Source organism: Arabidopsis thaliana, assembly GCF_000001735.4.
Source record: "Arabidopsis thaliana chromosome 1 sequence".
Taxonomy (NCBI): Eukaryota; Viridiplantae; Streptophyta; class Magnoliopsida; order Brassicales; family Brassicaceae; genus Arabidopsis; species Arabidopsis thaliana.
In genome coordinates, this window is record NC_003070.9 from 22004795 (window position 1) to 22022776 (window position 17982).

At 36.4% G+C, this 17982-nt stretch overlaps 4 protein-coding genes and 1 long non-coding RNA gene across 6 annotated transcripts; 4 read left to right on the forward strand and 1 right to left on the reverse strand.

Annotated features, from left to right (window-relative positions):
- Window positions 1-169: 169 nt before the first annotated feature.
- On the forward strand, window positions 170-1378 carry AT1G59800 (Cullin family protein; the record flags this gene model as incomplete). Its single annotated transcript, NM_104673.1, has 6 exons — window positions 170-303; window positions 388-475; window positions 568-753; window positions 840-887; window positions 975-1178; window positions 1271-1378. 6 exons carry the CDS (start codon window positions 170-172, stop codon window positions 1376-1378), a joined length of 768 nt encoding a protein of 255 aa, NP_176189.1.
- A 1652-nt stretch (window positions 1379-3030) lies between these two features.
- AT1G08263 lies at window positions 3031-3317 on the forward strand. The gene has a single exon (NR_139398.1). It is a non-coding gene; the product is annotated as an other RNA (long non-coding RNA).
- Window positions 3318-3712: 395 nt separating this feature from the next.
- Window positions 3713-4661, forward strand: AGL50 (AGAMOUS-like 50; the record flags this gene model as incomplete). Its single annotated transcript, NM_104674.2, has 1 exon — window positions 3713-4661. Exon 1 carries the CDS (start codon window positions 3810-3812, stop codon window positions 4659-4661), a length of 852 nt encoding a protein of 283 aa, NP_176190.1. The 5' UTR covers window positions 3713-3809.
- Window positions 4662-6510: 1849 nt separating this feature from the next.
- ALA3 (aminophospholipid ATPase 3) lies at window positions 6511-15592 on the forward strand. The gene is made up of 27 exons (NM_104675.3): window positions 6511-6960; window positions 7106-7171; window positions 7419-7480; window positions 7620-7701; window positions 7867-7977; window positions 8748-8825; window positions 8949-9045; window positions 9638-9744; window positions 9989-10054; window positions 10219-10340; window positions 10451-10526; window positions 10614-10691; window positions 10783-10899; window positions 11076-11225; window positions 11315-11419; window positions 11759-11901; window positions 12088-12189; window positions 12274-12337; window positions 12416-12628; window positions 12805-12970; window positions 13059-13138; window positions 13234-13473; window positions 13672-13893; window positions 13967-14134; window positions 14249-14611; window positions 14707-14813; window positions 14929-15592. The coding sequence occupies exons 1-27, from the start codon at window positions 6805-6807 to the stop codon at window positions 15227-15229; spliced, it is 3642 nt and encodes a 1213-aa protein (NP_176191.1). The 5' UTR covers window positions 6511-6804; the 3' UTR covers window positions 15230-15592.
- On the reverse strand, window positions 15583-17709 carry PP2A-1 (protein phosphatase 2A-2). 2 transcript variants are annotated; one of them, NM_104676.5, is made up of 6 exons: window positions 17247-17709; window positions 16926-17040; window positions 16721-16829; window positions 16556-16633; window positions 16177-16368; window positions 15583-16087 (listed from the first exon to the last, which is right to left on the reverse strand). In NM_104676.5, exons 1-6 carry the CDS (start codon window positions 17497-17499, stop codon window positions 15914-15916), a joined length of 921 nt encoding a protein of 306 aa, NP_176192.1. In that variant the 5' UTR covers window positions 17500-17709; the 3' UTR covers window positions 15583-15913. The 2 variants fall into 2 exon arrangements, with proteins under 2 accessions (NP_176192.1, NP_974050.1); NM_202321.2 differs by having other exon boundaries at window positions 15758-16368; window positions 17247-17690.
- Window positions 17710-17982: the final 273 nt, after the last annotated feature.

Sequence of the window (17982 nt, forward strand, 5' to 3'; positions counted from 1 at the left end):
ATTTGTAGCCTAATTAGTTTTAGTTTTAAAAATAGATCAGTATTGATAATTACCTCTCAAGAGCTAAATTCTAATGTAGTTATCTTAATTGCTTCCCTTGATAAAAATAAACAAATATATTTTAATTTCTCGTGTCTACTACTTTATTACAGAATTTGATTTAAGAAAGATGGTGGCACCCACAGAGATTAAATTTGAGGTAGAATGGTCCAACATACAACAAGGTTTTACCAAGCTGATAAGAATGATAGAAGGAGAGTCTGAACCAGCATTTAATCAGGAAATTATGATGATGATGCATACGTGCGTAGGTCGTCTTATGTAATGTTTGGAGTCTTATTATATAATGTTTGTAATTACCACAACTATTTCTTGTGTGATTCACAGGGCTACTTACCGTATATGCGCCTACAAGAACCCTCAACAGCTTTATGATAAGTATCGTGAATTAATTGAGAATTATGCAATCCAAACGGTGAGTACCAATGTGTGAAGAAGACACATTTTTTTTTTGACATAAAACAAAAAAAGAGTTAATATAATTTCTTTTTTTTATCTGTGGTTAAGGTGTTGCCATCTTTAAGGGAAAAGCATGATGAATGTATGCTACGAGAGCTTGCTAAGAGGTGGAATGCCCATAAACTTTTGGTTAGATTATTTAGCAGAAGGTTGGTCTATTTAGACGATTCCTTTCTTTCTAAAAAAGGCCTTCCATCACTGAGGGAAGTTGGCTTGAATTGCTTCCGCGACCAGGTTTGACATGCATATACCTATATATAGGTTCTAATTTTTCTCTGCTTCGAAAGTATTTTCTAACGGTCTGTAACTACGTACTTTAGGTTTATCGTGAAATGCAGTCCATGGCCGCAGAAGCTATATTAGCACTTGTAAGTAATGTTATCTGTATTGATAAAAAAAATCTCTTGTTCTGCCTGATCTTTTTTTTCCTCTCGAAACAATATTTGTATTGCCAGATTCATAAAGAACGTGAGGGTGAACAAATTGATAGAGAACTTGTGAGAAACGTAATAGATGTCTTTGTTGAGAATGGGATGGGAACTCTAAAAAAATATGAAGAGGATTTTGAAAGGCTCATGCTTCAAGATACTGCTTCTTACTATTCTAGCAAGGCATCAAGGTGGATCCAAGAGGAGTCTTGTCTTGATTACACGCTAAAGGCATATCTCTAGATATCACTTTTGGAACTGTTTTTCAATTCGATTTCAAGAAAGTATGTTTGTTAATACATGTTAGTAATTTTATGTTGCAGCCTCAACAGTGTTTACAAAGGGAGAGGGAGAGAGTCACTCACTACCTTCATCCAACCACTGAACCCAAACTATTTGAGGTTCGTTATGGTATCATTATTTGGAATTAATCATATTTTTCTACGGGAGATTTTAGCGTTTGAACTTAGTGACATGGTTATATCTGGTAGCATTTTGAGGATATGTAATAGTTATTGGCTTTTTATTTTTTTCCACAATATTATATATTGAGTGATCATTTTTTTCTATTGACGCATTGCAGGTATTGAAAGAGGCATTTCAAATCTTAAAGAGGGGTGGAGGAAGTAAGAAGCTTAAGTGATAAAGATATACTTAAGTAAAGCAAGTGAGAAGCTTAGCATTGAAGTTTGAAAATTTGGGTCAATAATAATTATCTTGCTAGTGTCGCTAAAAATTTGGCAATTTAAAATAAAATCATTTTTATACAATCACTATCATTTCATGCATACTCGTTTTCAAGTTAAACTAAGATTAGCTTTTGTATTTTCCTTCCAAATCGATTAGGCTAAAAGGTTAATAAGGTTTTCAGATTAATATGGGGCGTCCTAAAAAAACATTCATCGGTTTAGTAACTGACGTATAATTGCTTCTTTGATTGCAAAACAAAAGTTTTTAGCAAAACGAAATATATATGTTTCTGAATAAGAGGGTATAACAAGACAAACTTTGGTAATCAATAGCGACTTTGACAAAATATTTCACCAGGAATTTTGTTCATTGGAGGGTGATTTAGCTTTTGTTGACTGGTTTGGGACTGCATGCTAATTGACAGAGGAAAACAACAACCCGACTTCAGAAAGTACCAAATAGCTAACAGCTATAACTGAGCCTAAAACTATGAAAAAACAAGACCAATCAAAGCTTAAAGTGATATTGCATCAAATTAAACACAAACAATTTTGTCTACATAATTCTCAAACCCTTCACTAATTAGATGCTTTATATAAAAGATATCAACCAAAACGATTTTAGTATTTCAACTCCAGCCAATCAATATCTCAGAAATAATGTTATTTAGTATGTGACAAAGCATGTTCTAGTCTTTAGAGTCACTAGAGAGCCCAAATGGTGAAGTTTTTTGCAGTTGGATTGTTTTTTGCAGTTGAGTGTGTTGAAACTGTCAAGAAATAATGGTAAATGTGGAATATCTATCCAATGATCATTACATTGATGATTCTTGTTCCATAGATTTCTTCTCTTTTTTGTTCATGATAATTTATTTACAGATTGTGACATATGCACAAGTGTTGTGCAAAGAATTGAGAGATCCTCTTTTGTTGTATGTCTAAAACATTCTTAGTTTTATCGATCAAAGTAATTAAAGTACATGAACAATTTTATGGTATCTATGTTGTGGCTCAGCATCATGTGTTTACCAAATGTTCACATTTTCTTAAACATGCTCTTTTTCACACTCGGATCAACTTATTCAATCTTAACTTAAAATAGAGTATTTAAAACACTTACTGAGACAATGTTGTGTTTAAACAGAAATGATATCAAACAACTGAACAAGCAAATGAGAGACACATATTTGCATAAACTAATAAATTTTTATGTTACTACTCCCAAATCAGTCCATGATGGCTAATTCTTCATCCTCATATGTATTATTCAAGCAGCTGTATAAACATAAATTTTTTGACTCAGAAGCTTAATTAAAATTTTGATCTTTACAGTTTTCGAAATGCTTACCTCAGGATAAATAACAAGAGTAAATAAGGATTGCTTGAAGTTCAAGCCTCCAAGGTGTTGGACTCAAATTTGTGTTGGATTGAAGAATTTGGAAGATCGTCTCTCAATTGGGGTTTAAGCGAATTTTGATCAGTTGGGTAATTATCCAATCTTTTGGGGACTACGTTGGACGGTTTGTGGGATTTTATCTCTGAAAGCAGTGTTTTCATTGAAAAATTGGGAAGATCGATTGTCTCTTAGATTTTTACCAATTACATGAGTTGTGAGTTAATTAGGGTATCGTATCTGACCAGTTGTGTTTATGTTCTGCTTTGTGTTGTCCATTTTTTGGGACTATGTGTAAATATTATTACTTTCTAAAGCAAATATGTATCTAAATAAAAATAATTGACTTAAGCCAAATAACAAAATTGACAAAACCAATTCCATTTATCCCATTAACCGGTTATAACGTTAGCAATCATAAGAAAAATAGAAATCACCTTAAGACTGCATCGTTTATAAAATATTTTGTTGGAAAATATTGAGGAAAAAATAGAAAATAGGATCGAGCTAAAAAAGGAAAATATCACTACGAGATCTAATTAAAAGACCTCACAAGATTTCGGACGCGCATATTAGATATGATTTTTTACGCGTGTTTCACCAAATTATGACCGTTGTGGTGGCCTGTGGGATTGAGGAAACCTAATCTTCTAAGTCTCTATATATTAAAGAGTCATCATAGCCTTCTCGTTGCACTTCCCATTACGATCGAAAGGTCTCTGCTTTTTTTCCTCTCTCACGATTTGATCAAAGTTTCGTCTTCTCTCTCTCTCTCAAAAGATGGCTCCTCGTCAGAAGAAACCTAACAAGTCTGATGATGATGATGATTTGCGTAGGAAGAAACAGAGCTTTTTCAAACAGAGATTTCCAGGCTTTAAGAAGAAAGCCTCTGAGCTCTCTGTTCTCTGCGGCAACTCTGTCGGTTTCATCTGTTACGGTCCCGACAGCGATCTTCATGTTTGGCCTCAGTCTCAAGATCATAACCCACAAGCCCTACATGAGATCGTTGCCAAGTTCAATGCCTTGAGTGATGAGAGGAGGAAGAATCATGCATGTGATCTCAATGACTTCCCTCATCATCTCAAGGGTTTGTCTCGTGAGGAGTTAAGGAAGCATCTCCTTCACCTTGACTCTCAATTACTTGGAGTCAGGGAACAAAAGATAGAAATTCTTAAGAAGACGCTCACGGGTTCTTCCGAAAAAGATGGTGCTAGGGTTTCAGAGAACTCGGCCATCTCCGATCACAAGTTGAAGATAGAGCCTCATTTGAAGGATATATTGTCGGAAGATCATCTAATTAGGGTTTCAGATAAGAAGCTGGGTTCGTGTGATGTATTTGACGAGTTGGCTTACGTGGTCCGCGGGTCAAGGAATTTGAACGAGAATGTTTCCAAGTACGAATCAAAAGATGCAGATAACACGGGACTGGATCATCTTGTAACTTTAGGCGGTGATTATCTTCAGGAGGCGGCAGCAGAACTTTACCAAACTTACAATCTAGGGAATTTTTGTGATGATCATGTTTGGGATCTGGAGTTTGCCTCAAGACTACCACTACTTCATACTTTTAGCGATCCTCTCATGACCACCAATACTTGCCAAACGATGAGCACCGATATGATTTCAATTTGATAACTTGATGACTACGTTAGTGAAACATGTTTCTTTCACCTTTTCTCGGTGATTGATCATTTTTTAGTATCTAAACTTGTATGTTTGCTCCAACACAAATCTATTTTTGTAAAGTTTTGGTAGTGTTTTCTTGTTTATTATTGATTAATCAAACTTTTCCTTTCTTTCTGTTACTTAAATGCTGGGCTTGATAGTAGTATAAGAAATTTGTCCACAAAGCACACCGCAAAGTTCCAAAAGCTAAAACCCTTGTACCTTGGAGTCTCTGCATGTGAGAAAGGAATATGAGAGTTAAAAAGAGTTTTTTCGTAAGACACCAAATCATCTACAATGACGATGAGCGCAACTTTCTATCAGTGAGCTTGCAAGCTAGCGTTCTTGACTTCAGAAATGTGATTATGATTAATAGTTGAGTTAATCTTCCTTACCAACTTTAAAGAAAGAAAACAATCACTATGTCATACATTCTTCAGGGGTTAAACATGTCGGATATGAAAGTAACCAAAAGAATCCTCATTGAGATAAGCAAGTAATACCTTCCAACCTGCGAAATTGTTCTTGTCTGGTGATTCTAAACAGAAAGAATCTTATTCTTGTTTTAGCTCTTTTGTTCTAGACTAGACACTAGTGAAAGTGAAATTTCAAGAAAGGTTACAGGATCATACCTTTTGTTTGGTGGAAACAGAGGATTCTGAAATTCCTGGCTGTGGTCACATACATACATCAATCACATATTTACTAGTTTCTAATGAGAAAGTTCAGCTTGGATTCAGTTCATCTTCTCTCATCTTTAAGGTCCGAACTATGTCCAAACTTTGGCAATATATTTCAACAAAGACTCTAACATTCTTATATGTGAGTATGTGACGTTGTATCTCAGTAACTTGCTCATCCAACTCTCTGCGAATATTCAGATTCTTGATTCAGGAGCTCCCAAAACTTCGGAATTCCAAATGACGTACACAATTGCCTAAAACACAAGTCTCCTGCTTAACCATGAATAGTTGAGTGAATCAAAATCTCACTGAACAACGTTGTACAAGAAATCAAAGTTCACGATCAAACTTACAAGCATATCCATGAAGATAAATGAGCGAAAACTAATTACTTGGCGTATATATCAGTTTTGACGTTTGGAGCTGGGAAGAAAAATGAAACTGCAAATCAAATAATGTCACCACATTAAATTATTTCTGATCGTGTCATTATTCAACTGATAGCTGTTATTATTTCTGGTCAACCTCTTATTTGTTGTCTCTTAGTAAAAGTTTTCTTCTAGATTGAACAATGTTTTAAAATTTTGACAAGAAGAAAAATTAATTGTTTACCGATTTAAAGACAAGAAAGATCTAAGTTAGTGTATATTTAATTAATGCAGCTTTAGTTTTTTTTGTTATTTGGTATTTTGTCAACAATTTTTTTTTTATAATATAATGTTCATTCCACGATCTTCGGAATTGTGCACATCCGTCGTTCACCAACATAATTCAAAGGAACCAGCCAATTAAACTTAGAAAAATATTGATGCCCATGTCACAACAACGAAGACCGTTGAAACGACGGTGTTTTACACAGCCAACGAACAAGTCCAGCATGGCGGTTTTTGAGAACCAATAAGAAATTAAATGTATTGTTTACTCTCTAGAGTAAATTTATTAATTTTTAAAGAATTCATAATATTCCATAAATTAATAAGTTTACTAGCAACAAAAAGGTCTGAAGTCTGTATCTGACGATCACGCGGCCTAATTGCGCGTGGCAATTTCTTCAACGCGGATTTTTTTTTTCCTGCCATTTCTTGCATCAACGCGGATTAAAAAAAAAAAAAAAAGTGTTTTCGGTAATAACCCGAAAGAGAAAATACGTATCGGAAAAAATGCAAAATTTTCAAAAACATTTAATTTTAATTTTAATTTCAAGCCAAATTCGGGAGCGACTTTCCAAAGACGAACAAAGCCATTGAAACGGAAGAGAAGGCTGCTCCTTTGGTCCTCTCTGTTTCTACCGTCGATTCAGATCTCTGCCTCTCGCAATCGAATCAATTTGTGTAACGAATCGACGCGAATTATAGTGGTGAAGAAGTCGACAATTCGATTGTTGTGTAAGTTGACGAGAGGATTGGATCGGTGTGAATTCCTCCTAAATGGTTCGATCGGGTAGTTTTAGCGTCGATTCTTCGGCGACTCATCAACGGACTCCGTCTCGAACGGTTACGTTGGGTCATATTCAACCACAGGCTCCGACTTATCGTACCGTTTATTGTAATGATCGGGAATCTAATCAACCCGTCCGGTTCAAGGTACACCGGAGTCAATTGATGTCGTGTATTGTTTCTGAATCGATTAGGAGATATGTGCATTGGAATTTGTGCTGTTTGGATTCATCGATCTGATTTTTTCTCTATTTTTTGTTTAGTCTGATGAATGTTTGATTAATTGTTTCAGGGTAATTCGATTTCTACAACAAAGTATAATGTTTTCACATTTCTGCCCAAGGGTCTGTTTGAACAGGTAAATACGCTTGGTTTATCTTTGTTGCTTGGATCTAGACTAGTGAAGGGTTGTTAGTTTAGCTCCAGCATGTTATTTAGGAGTTCGTCTTTTCGGAACCCGAGAAGTTAAAATGTGAAATTTTCCTATGGAATTAGGATTAGAATCGTAAATGAAGTGACAGCTGATGTACATTTCCAACATTCGCAGTCCTTCCACAAGATTTTTCTGTTATTTTTAATCTTAGTTATAATGTGTTTCCTGACAGTTTAGGCGCATAGCGAACATATACTTTCTTGGAATTTCGTGTCTATCAATGACACCAATAAGGTACGTTAAATCCAAAAGCTGTGTTATAATGTGTTACTATTCATATAACACTCTTGTTCTGGTTTGATGGAGATTTTGCTGATTAATTTATGAATGATAGATGCAGTTATTAACTAGATAGATTTTTTTTGTCCTGCAGTCCTGTGAGTCCAATAACAAATGTAGCTCCACTGTCAATGGTGCTTCTTGTTTCTCTGATTAAAGAGGCTTTCGAAGACTGGGTAAGCTCGTCTGTTTTTCCTTTGCAGCAATATCCCATTTCTCCTTGTTTTAGAATATAATTGTCTCAGCGCTTGAATAATCTGTGCAAGTTAGTAGATGCGTTGGAGTCTCAGGACTCATTTGCGTCTCAACTACTAATTTTTTCTGCTGATAATCTGGTGCAGAAACGGTTTCAAAATGATATGTCCATAAATAATAGCACAGTGGAAATCTTACAAGATCAACAGTGGGTATCTATTCCGTGGAGAAAGTTGCAAGTTGGAGATATTGTCAAGGTTAGTCTTTCGTTGCTCTAAAAGAGGTGAATCTATTCATGATTAGAGTCATTAGACAAAATTCACTTTGGTTACTTTTATCTATTGCTGTGTGTTTCAATGCATTTTTGGCATATATGTTTAGTTGTTTCCTGTTTGTAGGGCCTGCATTATAGTTGTTCTATTAGACTTCCACTACCTATATGTCTGTTATTGTACTGCAGTCAGCTACTGCTTTCCACCGTGATAACTTCTTCCCAAATTCTAGAGGCCAGCAAAGCATGATTTTTGTCAACTATTTTCTCATTTTTTCCTGGCGTTCTGTTAGGTTCTGAACTTTAGTTACCATTATGGTTCGTCAAGAATTTTTAGAACAGAGAGATAGATATAGATAGAGACCCACTTCTCAACCCAACCCCAGGATCCACCTAAGGTCATCTGCCTTTTTTTTTTACTTTCTTGGTACTTATACCACCGGCTGAGCTTGCTAATACAATCAGGATACTAACAGCACTCATTACAGTATTAAATAACTGAGTAAAGCAACACTACGCGATTGCAGCCTCAGCTGCTCTTGAACTTTGCGTTTCCTTAGGTTGAGACACTGCTCTCTTCTTCCTTTTCTTCAACTTATCTTGATATCTATTTTTCCTCCACACGTTGACCCTGCAATAGTTACGACGTTCATGGGATTAACAATGTTTACAGCATACCTTCTTTGCATTATTTCAAAGACTTGTTACCTTTGAATTAAGATCTAAAATTGTTAAATAAGGTTATTGATTTTGCAGATAAAAAAAGATGGATTTTTCCCAGCAGATATTCTTTTCATGTCCAGTACTAATTCTGATGGTATCTGCTACGTTGAGGTGCTTCTTTTGACAGCCCCTTTAAAATTATATAGTACTGTCTTCTTGTCCAGGGCCAAAGCTGTTATCAGTAGCATTATCTTACCTAGTGTGTGTTCATATGATTATTCCTTGTGTGTGCAGACTGCAAACCTAGATGGAGAAACAAATTTGAAAATAAGAAAGGCACTTGAAAGGACATGGGATTACTTGGTACCAGAGAAAGCTTATGAGTTTAAAGGTTAGCCTACGGCTTTGATTGTGGTCATGCAAGAATTTTTTTGTAGTAGATGTGAACCTTTGCAGTGACATGTAGTACTTAATTCTCTATGAATTGCATTGCAAATAAAGTTTATTGCTTCAGTTGGTTTGGCATATCTTGTCGAAAAATTAGAAATGAATCTAGCTGAAAAAGGTTCACCTGAGTCCGGTTACTATTTTAAGTTAACCTGCCAACTCGTTGCTTTTTCTTATATCACAATCTGATGAACGGACAAGCATCACCAGAAAATGGAAGAAGAGTCTTATATAGCAGTCGATTCCATCATTTGTTTAGATGTTTGTCTGGCTCTTATGAAAAGAGAAGTTATTGTTAAATGCCTGGTAGAATTTTTCTATAATTGTTTATTCTGACAGTTCCTGTAGCTCATTTCTCTTACCGATGATTATTTTCTTGTCTCTTATCCATTTTCTTCTGCGTAAGGACGCGATTTTTCCTTTTTTCTGATGGTTCTTCATTTTATTCAACTTTTTTTTTATTTCAGTATGATTGTGTGGTAACCGTTAAATACATTTCTTCACTTTCTCCAACATCTCTGTCTTTTACCATGCAGGTGAAATTCAGTGTGAGCAACCAAACAATTCTCTGTACACTTTTACTGGGAACCTTGTAGTCCAAAAGCAGACGTTACCTCTCTCTCCGGACCAGCTTTTATTGCGTGTATGATTGACTATTTCTGCTGTTGGCTGTTTTTTCTTTTCTGTCTTGTGTTTTTTTGCAATTTCATGATTTTCTTTGTCTTAGATAATGGTGATCAGCTTATGAGATATCTTGTATTTTTTGGCAACTTTTATATCCTCGGATTTTAACAGTATTTTGAGCAGATTTCCATGCATGTTGTGCAGAGCCTTTTATATCCTTAGATTTAATAATATTCTGAGACGTTTGATATCTGTATTATCAGGGATGCAGTCTTAGGAACACAGAATACATAGTTGGAGCTGTAGTTTTTACTGGTCATGAGACGAAGGTAAGCTGTCATGAAGCTTGTTTTATGGGAAACTAGCTTTGCAAACGTGCGTTTTTAGCTTTCAGGATTCATATATTTTAACCCTTCTATGCTTTCTACTTCGTTGTATAGTTACTATACACATAGGATCTTAAGCTATTCTATGGTTAATTCTACATATGTAGGTGATGATGAATGCCATGAATGCTCCTTCCAAAAGAAGTACGCTGGAAAAGAAGCTTGACAAACTCATTATTACAATATTTTGTGTCCTTGTCACGATGTGTCTGATTGGAGCTATAGGCTGGTGTGATTTCTCGTCAATCTTGTGAATTATTAACTCCTGCTTCGATTTGTTTATGCTCCAGTTCTCATGGCCTGTTGTGGTACTGTTATCTATATTTGTTATTTTTACAGTTCAATTGTGACGGATCGTGAGGACAAATACTTGGGTCTTCATAACTCAGATTGGGAATACCGCAATGGACTCATGGTAAATAGTGTTGTATAGATGAAGTTGATTTCCTTCTACTTCTGGATTTGCTGTTTTTTACCAAATTGCTACCCTCTGCTGCTACAGATAGGATTTTTCACCTTTTTCACGCTAGTCACTCTGTTCTCATCAATTATACCAATCTCCCTTTATGTTTCTATTGAGGTATGTCTCTCCTAGTATCATCCTCTTCTAACTATCTGCACTACAAGGACTAGCAATTTGAATGATCTCTATTTTGTTTCCTTACACCCAGATGATCAAGTTTATCCAGTCGACCCAGTTTATCAACCGCGATCTTAATATGTATCATGCTGAAACAAATACCCCTGCCTCGGCCAGGACTTCTAATTTGAACGAGGAGCTTGGACAGGTAGATATTATTCCATGCTGCGTATTGCCACTACTAAACCATGCCACAGATTGTTACTTGTATGATATAGATATCCGTTTCTGTTGCTAGTATCCCAACTGTTGCTAAATAATTATTTTAAAGATATACTTTGGTATTGTTCTCACTTCAGTTGCAATTACTACGGTATCATTCAGGTGGAATACATATTTTCCGATAAAACCGGAACACTGACAAGAAATTTGATGGAGTTCTTCAAATGTTCAATTGGAGGTGTAAGTTATGGATGTGGTGTCACTGAAATAGAAAAAGGAATCGCTCAGCGTCATGGCTTAAAAGTTCAAGAGGTATTATATCTTTTCAGATGGTGAAGTTGATCTATGCCTTATGGTGCAATGGAAATATGTCTAATTTGCACCGCTGCAAATATTCTCAGGAGCAAAGGTCCACGGGTGCAATAAGAGAAAAAGGATTTAATTTTGATGATCCAAGGCTAATGCGGGGAGCTTGGAGAAACGAACCTAATCCTGATCTTTGCAAGGTGGCTTACTTCATTCCCTAGATATTTGGCTTACAATCAGTTTAAGAATTGAAAATTGCTAAGAGGTTATAGGGTTTCCGTGAGAAATTGCGGTATGTTGTATTTGATAGATGGTCAGATCTGAACTTGTAAGGTTATAATTCGAGGCCTTTGTTCTGGGAGCCTTATACTAAAAATTACAGAATTGTTCTGACAGAAGCCTCTTATAATAAAGTTGTAGAGGTTTCACGTAGTTCCTTGGTTTTGGGTTCCGTATTTCTGCAGTGTCTATTTTTGGGCACACATGTGCACTATCTAATATGATTCTAACTTAAATTATTGTATTATTGACATTTTTAGGAACTGTTTAGATGCCTGGCCATCTGTCACACTGTCCTTCCTGAAGGTGATGAGTCCCCTGAGAAGATTGTTTATCAAGCTGCATCTCCAGATGAAGCTGCCTTAGTTACTGCTGCCAAGAATTTTGGATTCTTCTTTTATAGGTAATTCTCATTACATTTTAAATTCCAAAGATTTGAAATTGCTGGCATTAAATCTGACAAGATAAATTTACAATTTGTTGACTTGTCCCATGATTCCTTGTTCTAATTTATAGAGTGTTTTCTATAAGTGCTTTTGTTTCTCAAGTCTCTGGTAGTTTGTTTGACACTACTTTCATGTATTTTCAGGCGTACTCCAACTATGGTGTATGTTCGCGAGTCTCATGTGGAGAAGATGGGAAAGATTCAAGACGTGGCCTATGAGATCCTAAACGTTCTCGAGTTCAACAGGTCTATATGACAGTGAATTGTTTGTTTATTTTCTTTACGTCATGATTTAAGCATACTAATTATATCTTACACAATGCACAACAGTACTAGGAAGCGCCAGTCTGTTGTATGTCGTTTCCCAGATGGAAGGCTTGTACTCTACTGTAAGGTAATAGTTCTTTACATACTTGGTTCTATGTGTACTTCTGGATCAGTTTTTGATCATTGCTTGGAACATTGTCCACAGGGCGCTGATAATGTTATCTTTGAGAGATTGGCTAATGGTATGGACGATGTTAGGAAAGTAACAAGAGAACATTTGGAACATTTTGGGTCTTCTGGATTGCGTACCCTTTGCCTAGCCTATAAAGATTTAAATCCTGAAACCTATGATAGTTGGAATGAAAAGTTCATCCAAGCCAAATCTGCATTACGAGACCGTGAGAAGAAGTTAGATGAGGTATACTACAATTTCTTACCCATATGTATTCTCTTGTTTGTAAACAGGAGTGAAAATGATTTTATGATTATGTCCTTAAGTAATGTGAATGATTGTATCAATGAATACATTTTTTTTAGTCGCCCAGGAAATAACTTATAATTTTTGATGAATGTGTCGTGTCTTGATCTATGAAGGTGGCAGAACTCATCGAGAAGGATCTTATCCTCATCGGATCAACTGCGATAGAAGACAAACTTCAGGAAGGGGTGCCTACCTGCATAGAAACATTATCAAGAGCTGGAATTAAGATCTGGGTGTTAACAGGGGACAAAATGGAAACGGCTATTAATATTGCATATGGTATGGTGTGTCACAAACTTGTTCTTTGAGATCTTATTTCTTCTATCTCCCACTTTAATATCTGCTCTTTGATTCTGTTTTGCTACAGCATGCAACTTGATCAACAATGAAATGAAACAATTTGTCATTAGTTCTGAAACCGATGCAATCAGAGAAGCTGAAGAAAGGGTAAGTGTTTTACTTTAGTTTTTCCTTCTTATGTAGGATTTTCATGAAAGACAACCATTGTAGTTAATTTTTACTAATAAAAGCTTTTATTGTAGGGTGATCAAGTTGAGATTGCTCGTGTTATCAAAGAAGAAGTAAAGAGGGAGCTGAAAAAGAGTCTTGAGGAAGCTCAACACTCTTTGCATACCGTAGCTGGACCAAAATTGTCTCTCGTTATTGATGGCAAGTGTTTAATGTATGCATTAGACCCGAGTTTACGCGTGATGCTGCTCAGCTTGAGCTTGAACTGTACTTCAGTTGTATGCTGTCGTGTATCTCCGTTACAGAAAGCACAGGTAATTTCAAATTAAGTTCGTCTAGCCAATACCTTTTAAAGGGGTCTATATATTATTGTTCTAGGGCTTTTGTTGCCAAAATTGGTAATCACATATTTTCTTGGGTTTAAATTATGGCACTCATATTCAATGAGTAACTTGGTTCTATGGGTTCTTTGAACCGGCTTCTTAATTTTAATATATGTGATCTAATTTCAGGTGACAAGCTTGGTGAGAAAAGGGGCACAAAAGATTACTCTTAGTATTGGTGATGGGGCCAATGATGTTAGCATGATTCAAGCTGCTCATGTTGGTATAGGAATAAGTGGGATGGAGGGAATGCAAGCTGTGATGGCTAGTGATTTTGCCATTGCTCAGTTCAGATTTCTTACAGATTTACTTCTTGTCCATGGACGGTGGTCATATCTTAGAATCTGCAAGGTTGAATTTCTCTTTCGCCACAAACACGCCTTTAGTTTTTTTCTGAAAGTTCTAACGATCTTTTTCTTCGCAGGTTGTCATGTATTTCTTCTACAAGAATCTTACCTTCACTTTGACTCAGTTTTGGTTCACATTTCGAACTGGATTTTCTGGGCAAAGGTTTTATGATGATTGGTTCCAGTCATTGTTTAATGTTGTATTTACAGCTCTTCCTGTCATCGTCCTTGGGCTGTTTGAGAAGGTACTAGCTTTTCTCGATCTCTACTTTATACAAGAGAATATTCATCTAATTTAAGACTTTTCTACATATTGTTTTGGATTGTATAATTTCATCTCTATGTTGTGCTCTTGCTAGGATGTGAGTGCATCCCTTTCGAAAAGATATCCAGAACTGTATAGAGAGGGAATACGTAACTCATTTTTCAAATGGAGAGTTGTAGCAGTATGGGCTACTTCTGCTGTGTATCAGTCTCTTGTCTGCTATCTCTTTGTGACAACCTCATCTTTCGGTGCTGTAAATTCATCAGGCAAAGTATTTGGCCTCTGGGATGTTAGCACAATGGTCTTCACATGTCTGGTGATTGCTGTGAATGTGCGCATTCTTTTGATGAGCAATTCCATTACCAGATGGCATTATATCACAGTCGGTGGGAGTATTCTTGCATGGCTCGTTTTTGCTTTCGTATACTGCGGGATTATGACACCACATGATAGGAATGTACGCAGACAGCTTACATCTTCGGTTTTCTGATTTTTTGTCTTAGTTTTTTTCAACTTGGCAAATCTGATTTCCTTCTTTTCTTGTCTCTGCAGGAAAATGTCTACTTTGTCATATATGTTCTGATGAGTACATTCTATTTCTACTTCACATTGTTGCTTGTTCCCATTGTCTCTCTTCTAGGCGATTTCATCTTCCAAGGGTACGTAAAACCGGGATATTCTTAGTACTACTTTTTGGCATTGACGAACATGTGATTATATTGCGAACGATTCTGTATAGTTATGACATGAGAGAATCTGTGTCTACTGATGTAGGGTGGAGAGATGGTTCTTCCCGTATGATTATCAGATCGTTCAAGAAATACATAGGCACGAGTCAGATGCAAGCAAGGCAGATCAGCTGGAGGTAGAGAATGAGCTCACACCTCAAGAGGCGAGAAGCTATGCGATATCACAATTGCCTCGGGAGCTCTCAAAGCACACTGGGTTTGCGTTTGATTCACCAGGTTATGAATCTTTCTTTGCGTCTCAGTTAGGGATATACGCGCCACAGAAGGCGTGGGATGTGGCAAGGAGAGCCAGTATGAGATCACGGCCAAAGGTACCGAAGAAGTAAAGATCCAATATATAACATATTATTGCTAATTGTCTTTGTACATTTAGGCAATGTCATCGGCTTGGGGGGTTTTTGTTAGGGCCTTTAGTTCTAAAATATATGTAGAAAATATGCTTCATTTAGGTGTTTTATGTTTGTGTTTTGCTTTAAATGCCATTTTCATAGCTCCATTTATGACTAATGTGGAGAGGCAAGGCGTTAGGAACCCAATACTTGTTCCCCATGTACATAAAATTGATTTTATTACACCTTTGAGTTTATTATTTCTCTTTTTTTTTATTCCAAATATCTTTTGCGTCTTATTCTTCTTATACATTGTATGTCAAATGTGTATACCCCATTTTAGAGTACTACTATAACAATCCCATTTTATATTATTAGTCGATGCCTTATAACAACGAAGAAATGGTTTAGGAGAGGACGAATACTCTATTGGTACTATTACACACCAACTGTGATAGAAATAGTGAATTCTTAATTGAAACATCAAGTTATTATCAAAAGACATTTTCTATAATAAGAAGAGGCTTCTACAAACCTGTTTCAGTATCAACATCAACAAAAAAATGATGGGTTTTTCGTCTTTGGTATCACATTCCATCTAGAGACTCGAAAAAACAAAATAAAACAGACACATCTACAATGATACAGCAACAAACAAACTTTGGAAGAAAAAAAATGAAATCACAAAAAATAATCAGGGGTCTTGCGCGTGGTATCGGGTTCGACTTGTCTAGGTGCTGGATCGAATTGAAGGAAGTTCTGTTCCATCTTTTCTCCAATCTCAAGAATTGCGGCCATGTTTCCACATCTGTAACAGTAGTTCGGTGCACTAAACACTGTCACTACGTTCTTTTCCTATCAACACACCGAAAGATTCAGCATTTTTGCAACCAGAACCCTATTCAACACATATGCCAATCTATTGTTATGCACATATTATATACCTGACACCAATTATAGCCTTCCATTACAAGTTGATGCGCTCTTGAGATCAGACTCAGTCCATTGTTATGATTAAACTGAGTAGCAATGTCCTGTCCAAACGTGTAACCAGCACCACGAGGAGATATTCCCCATCCACAACGATCGTCGGGATCAGACCAGAGTAGATCGCACATTGGTCCTTCGTGTGGAACCTACAATCCCAGAGCATACCATATCAGATTATTACAATCCTTGTTCTATCTGAAGCCAAAACTAATAATAACTAGGAGGTTGGTTTCAGAGAGTTTATAGCCAGAGAGAAACAATGTCTTTAGGGAAAAAGAGGAGACATTTACAGATACTAAATGCAAAACAATGCTTCTATACCCAAAACAATACCTCTTGTATTCGATCCAAGCTTCGGATATTGTCAAGAGTATCCAGAGAAGGTGAAAGGCCTCCATGCAAACAGAAAACCTGTCACGGAATACAGTTGATGAAGAAAAGTGCGGAAGTGAAACAACTACGGATGATACAATGACGACTGGCAAGAACAGCTCGAACCTGACTCTCTATGAGTGCTGTAAGAGGGAGATAATCGAAAAGGTCCGTAAAATACTTCCACACATTTGCATTTCCGTATTTCCTCAAGCATTCGTCATAAAAACCATAGCTGAACAAACATAAGCAAAAACAGGCACAAACCATTGTTAGTGCTTGCGAGTCAGAAGCAAATGAAATACAAGTCTTCTTAGAAAGAAAATCTTACACTTGTGTAATCTGACGGCTCTCATGATTCCCTCGCAGGATCGTAAGTCTGTCCCTGTAACGCACCTTTAATGCCACCAATAGAGAGACTGTTTCTACAGAATAGTAGCCACGATCTGCACAGATATAACCAAGACAACAATAAACCAAAGAAATAACTATTAGCTCCAAACTTCAAACTGAACCAGCGTACTTTGAATCAAACATGCTCTGAAAATCAACATAAGAACACAGATCTCTAAAAACCCAACAAATCAGGAAATTTAACTTACCCACACAAAAAAAATTGAAATAGAGTGATAGAGAAGAGAGAAAGACATACCTACATAATCTCCCATGAAGAGGTAATTAGTATCAGGAGCATTACCACCAATACGAAATAGCTCAATTAGGTCATAAAACTGGCCATGGATATCGCCGCATACCGTAACCGGACACTTAACCGGTTGAACATTATATTCCTCAACAAGAATCGCTTTAGCTTGATCGCAAAGGATCTTCACGTCTGCTTCACCTAACGGCTTACACTCCATTAGCTGTTCGATCTGACGGTCGAGATCTCCGTTTAACGGCATCTCTCGTCGTCGTCTCCTTTAACCTTTAATTCTAAATCTTACAACCAATAGCCACCGAATCGTTGTAAATCGAACACGTCGGCGACGGAGGAGTAGGAGGAGAAGTCGCCGATGGTGTTAGAGGTGGCTCTGGCTCGTCTTTGGTTTTGTTTCTCTCATATCACACAAAATGGATATTTATTATTCTTTACACAATTTTTTTTGTTAACGAGTGATTTTTTTTAGTTTGTTTCTTAACCAAGCCTGGTCAAAAGGAAATGACATTGGCAAATTTTTAATCAGACAGGACACCTAAACTTCAAAGTGTATCAGTTATTTAACTATTGAAAGTCTTAAGAGTTGAGACTTCTATGTAAATCAAGACTATTGTATAATGAAAAATTATTTTTGAGTTCTTCTTCGAATTAACCAAGCAATGATTATAGTAACAATTTCATGTGTATTATATTGTCCATAGTATTAAGCTCAATTTCCTTTGGTATC

What these genes read in the sequence shown, in the direction of transcription:
- PP2A-1 (NM_104676.5), bottom strand. Translation starts at nt 17,499, where the DNA reads ATGCCGTTAAACGGAGATCTCGACCGTCAGATCGAACAGCTAATGGAG. An exon ending in CAGCACTCATAGAGAGTCAG is followed by an intron (nt 16,634 to 16,720) that starts GTTCGAGCTGTT and finishes ATTCCGTGACAG; the next exon opens with GTTTTCTGTTTGCATGGAGG. An exon ending in GCTTGGATCGAATACAAGAG is followed by an intron (nt 16,369 to 16,555) that starts GTATTGTTTTGG and finishes CTGGGATTGTAG; the next exon opens with GTTCCACACGAAGGACCAAT.
- ALA3 (NM_104675.3), top strand. Translation starts at nt 6,805, where the DNA reads ATGGTTCGATCGGGTAGTTTTAGCGTCGATTCTTCGGCGACTCATCAA. An exon ending in ATGGTATCTGCTACGTTGAG is followed by an intron (nt 8,826 to 8,948) that starts GTGCTTCTTTTG and finishes TTGTGTGTGCAG; the next exon opens with ACTGCAAACCTAGATGGAGA. An exon ending in TCAGAGAAGCTGAAGAAAGG is followed by an intron (nt 13,139 to 13,233) that starts GTAAGTGTTTTA and finishes CTTTTATTGTAG; the next exon opens with GGTGATCAAGTTGAGATTGC.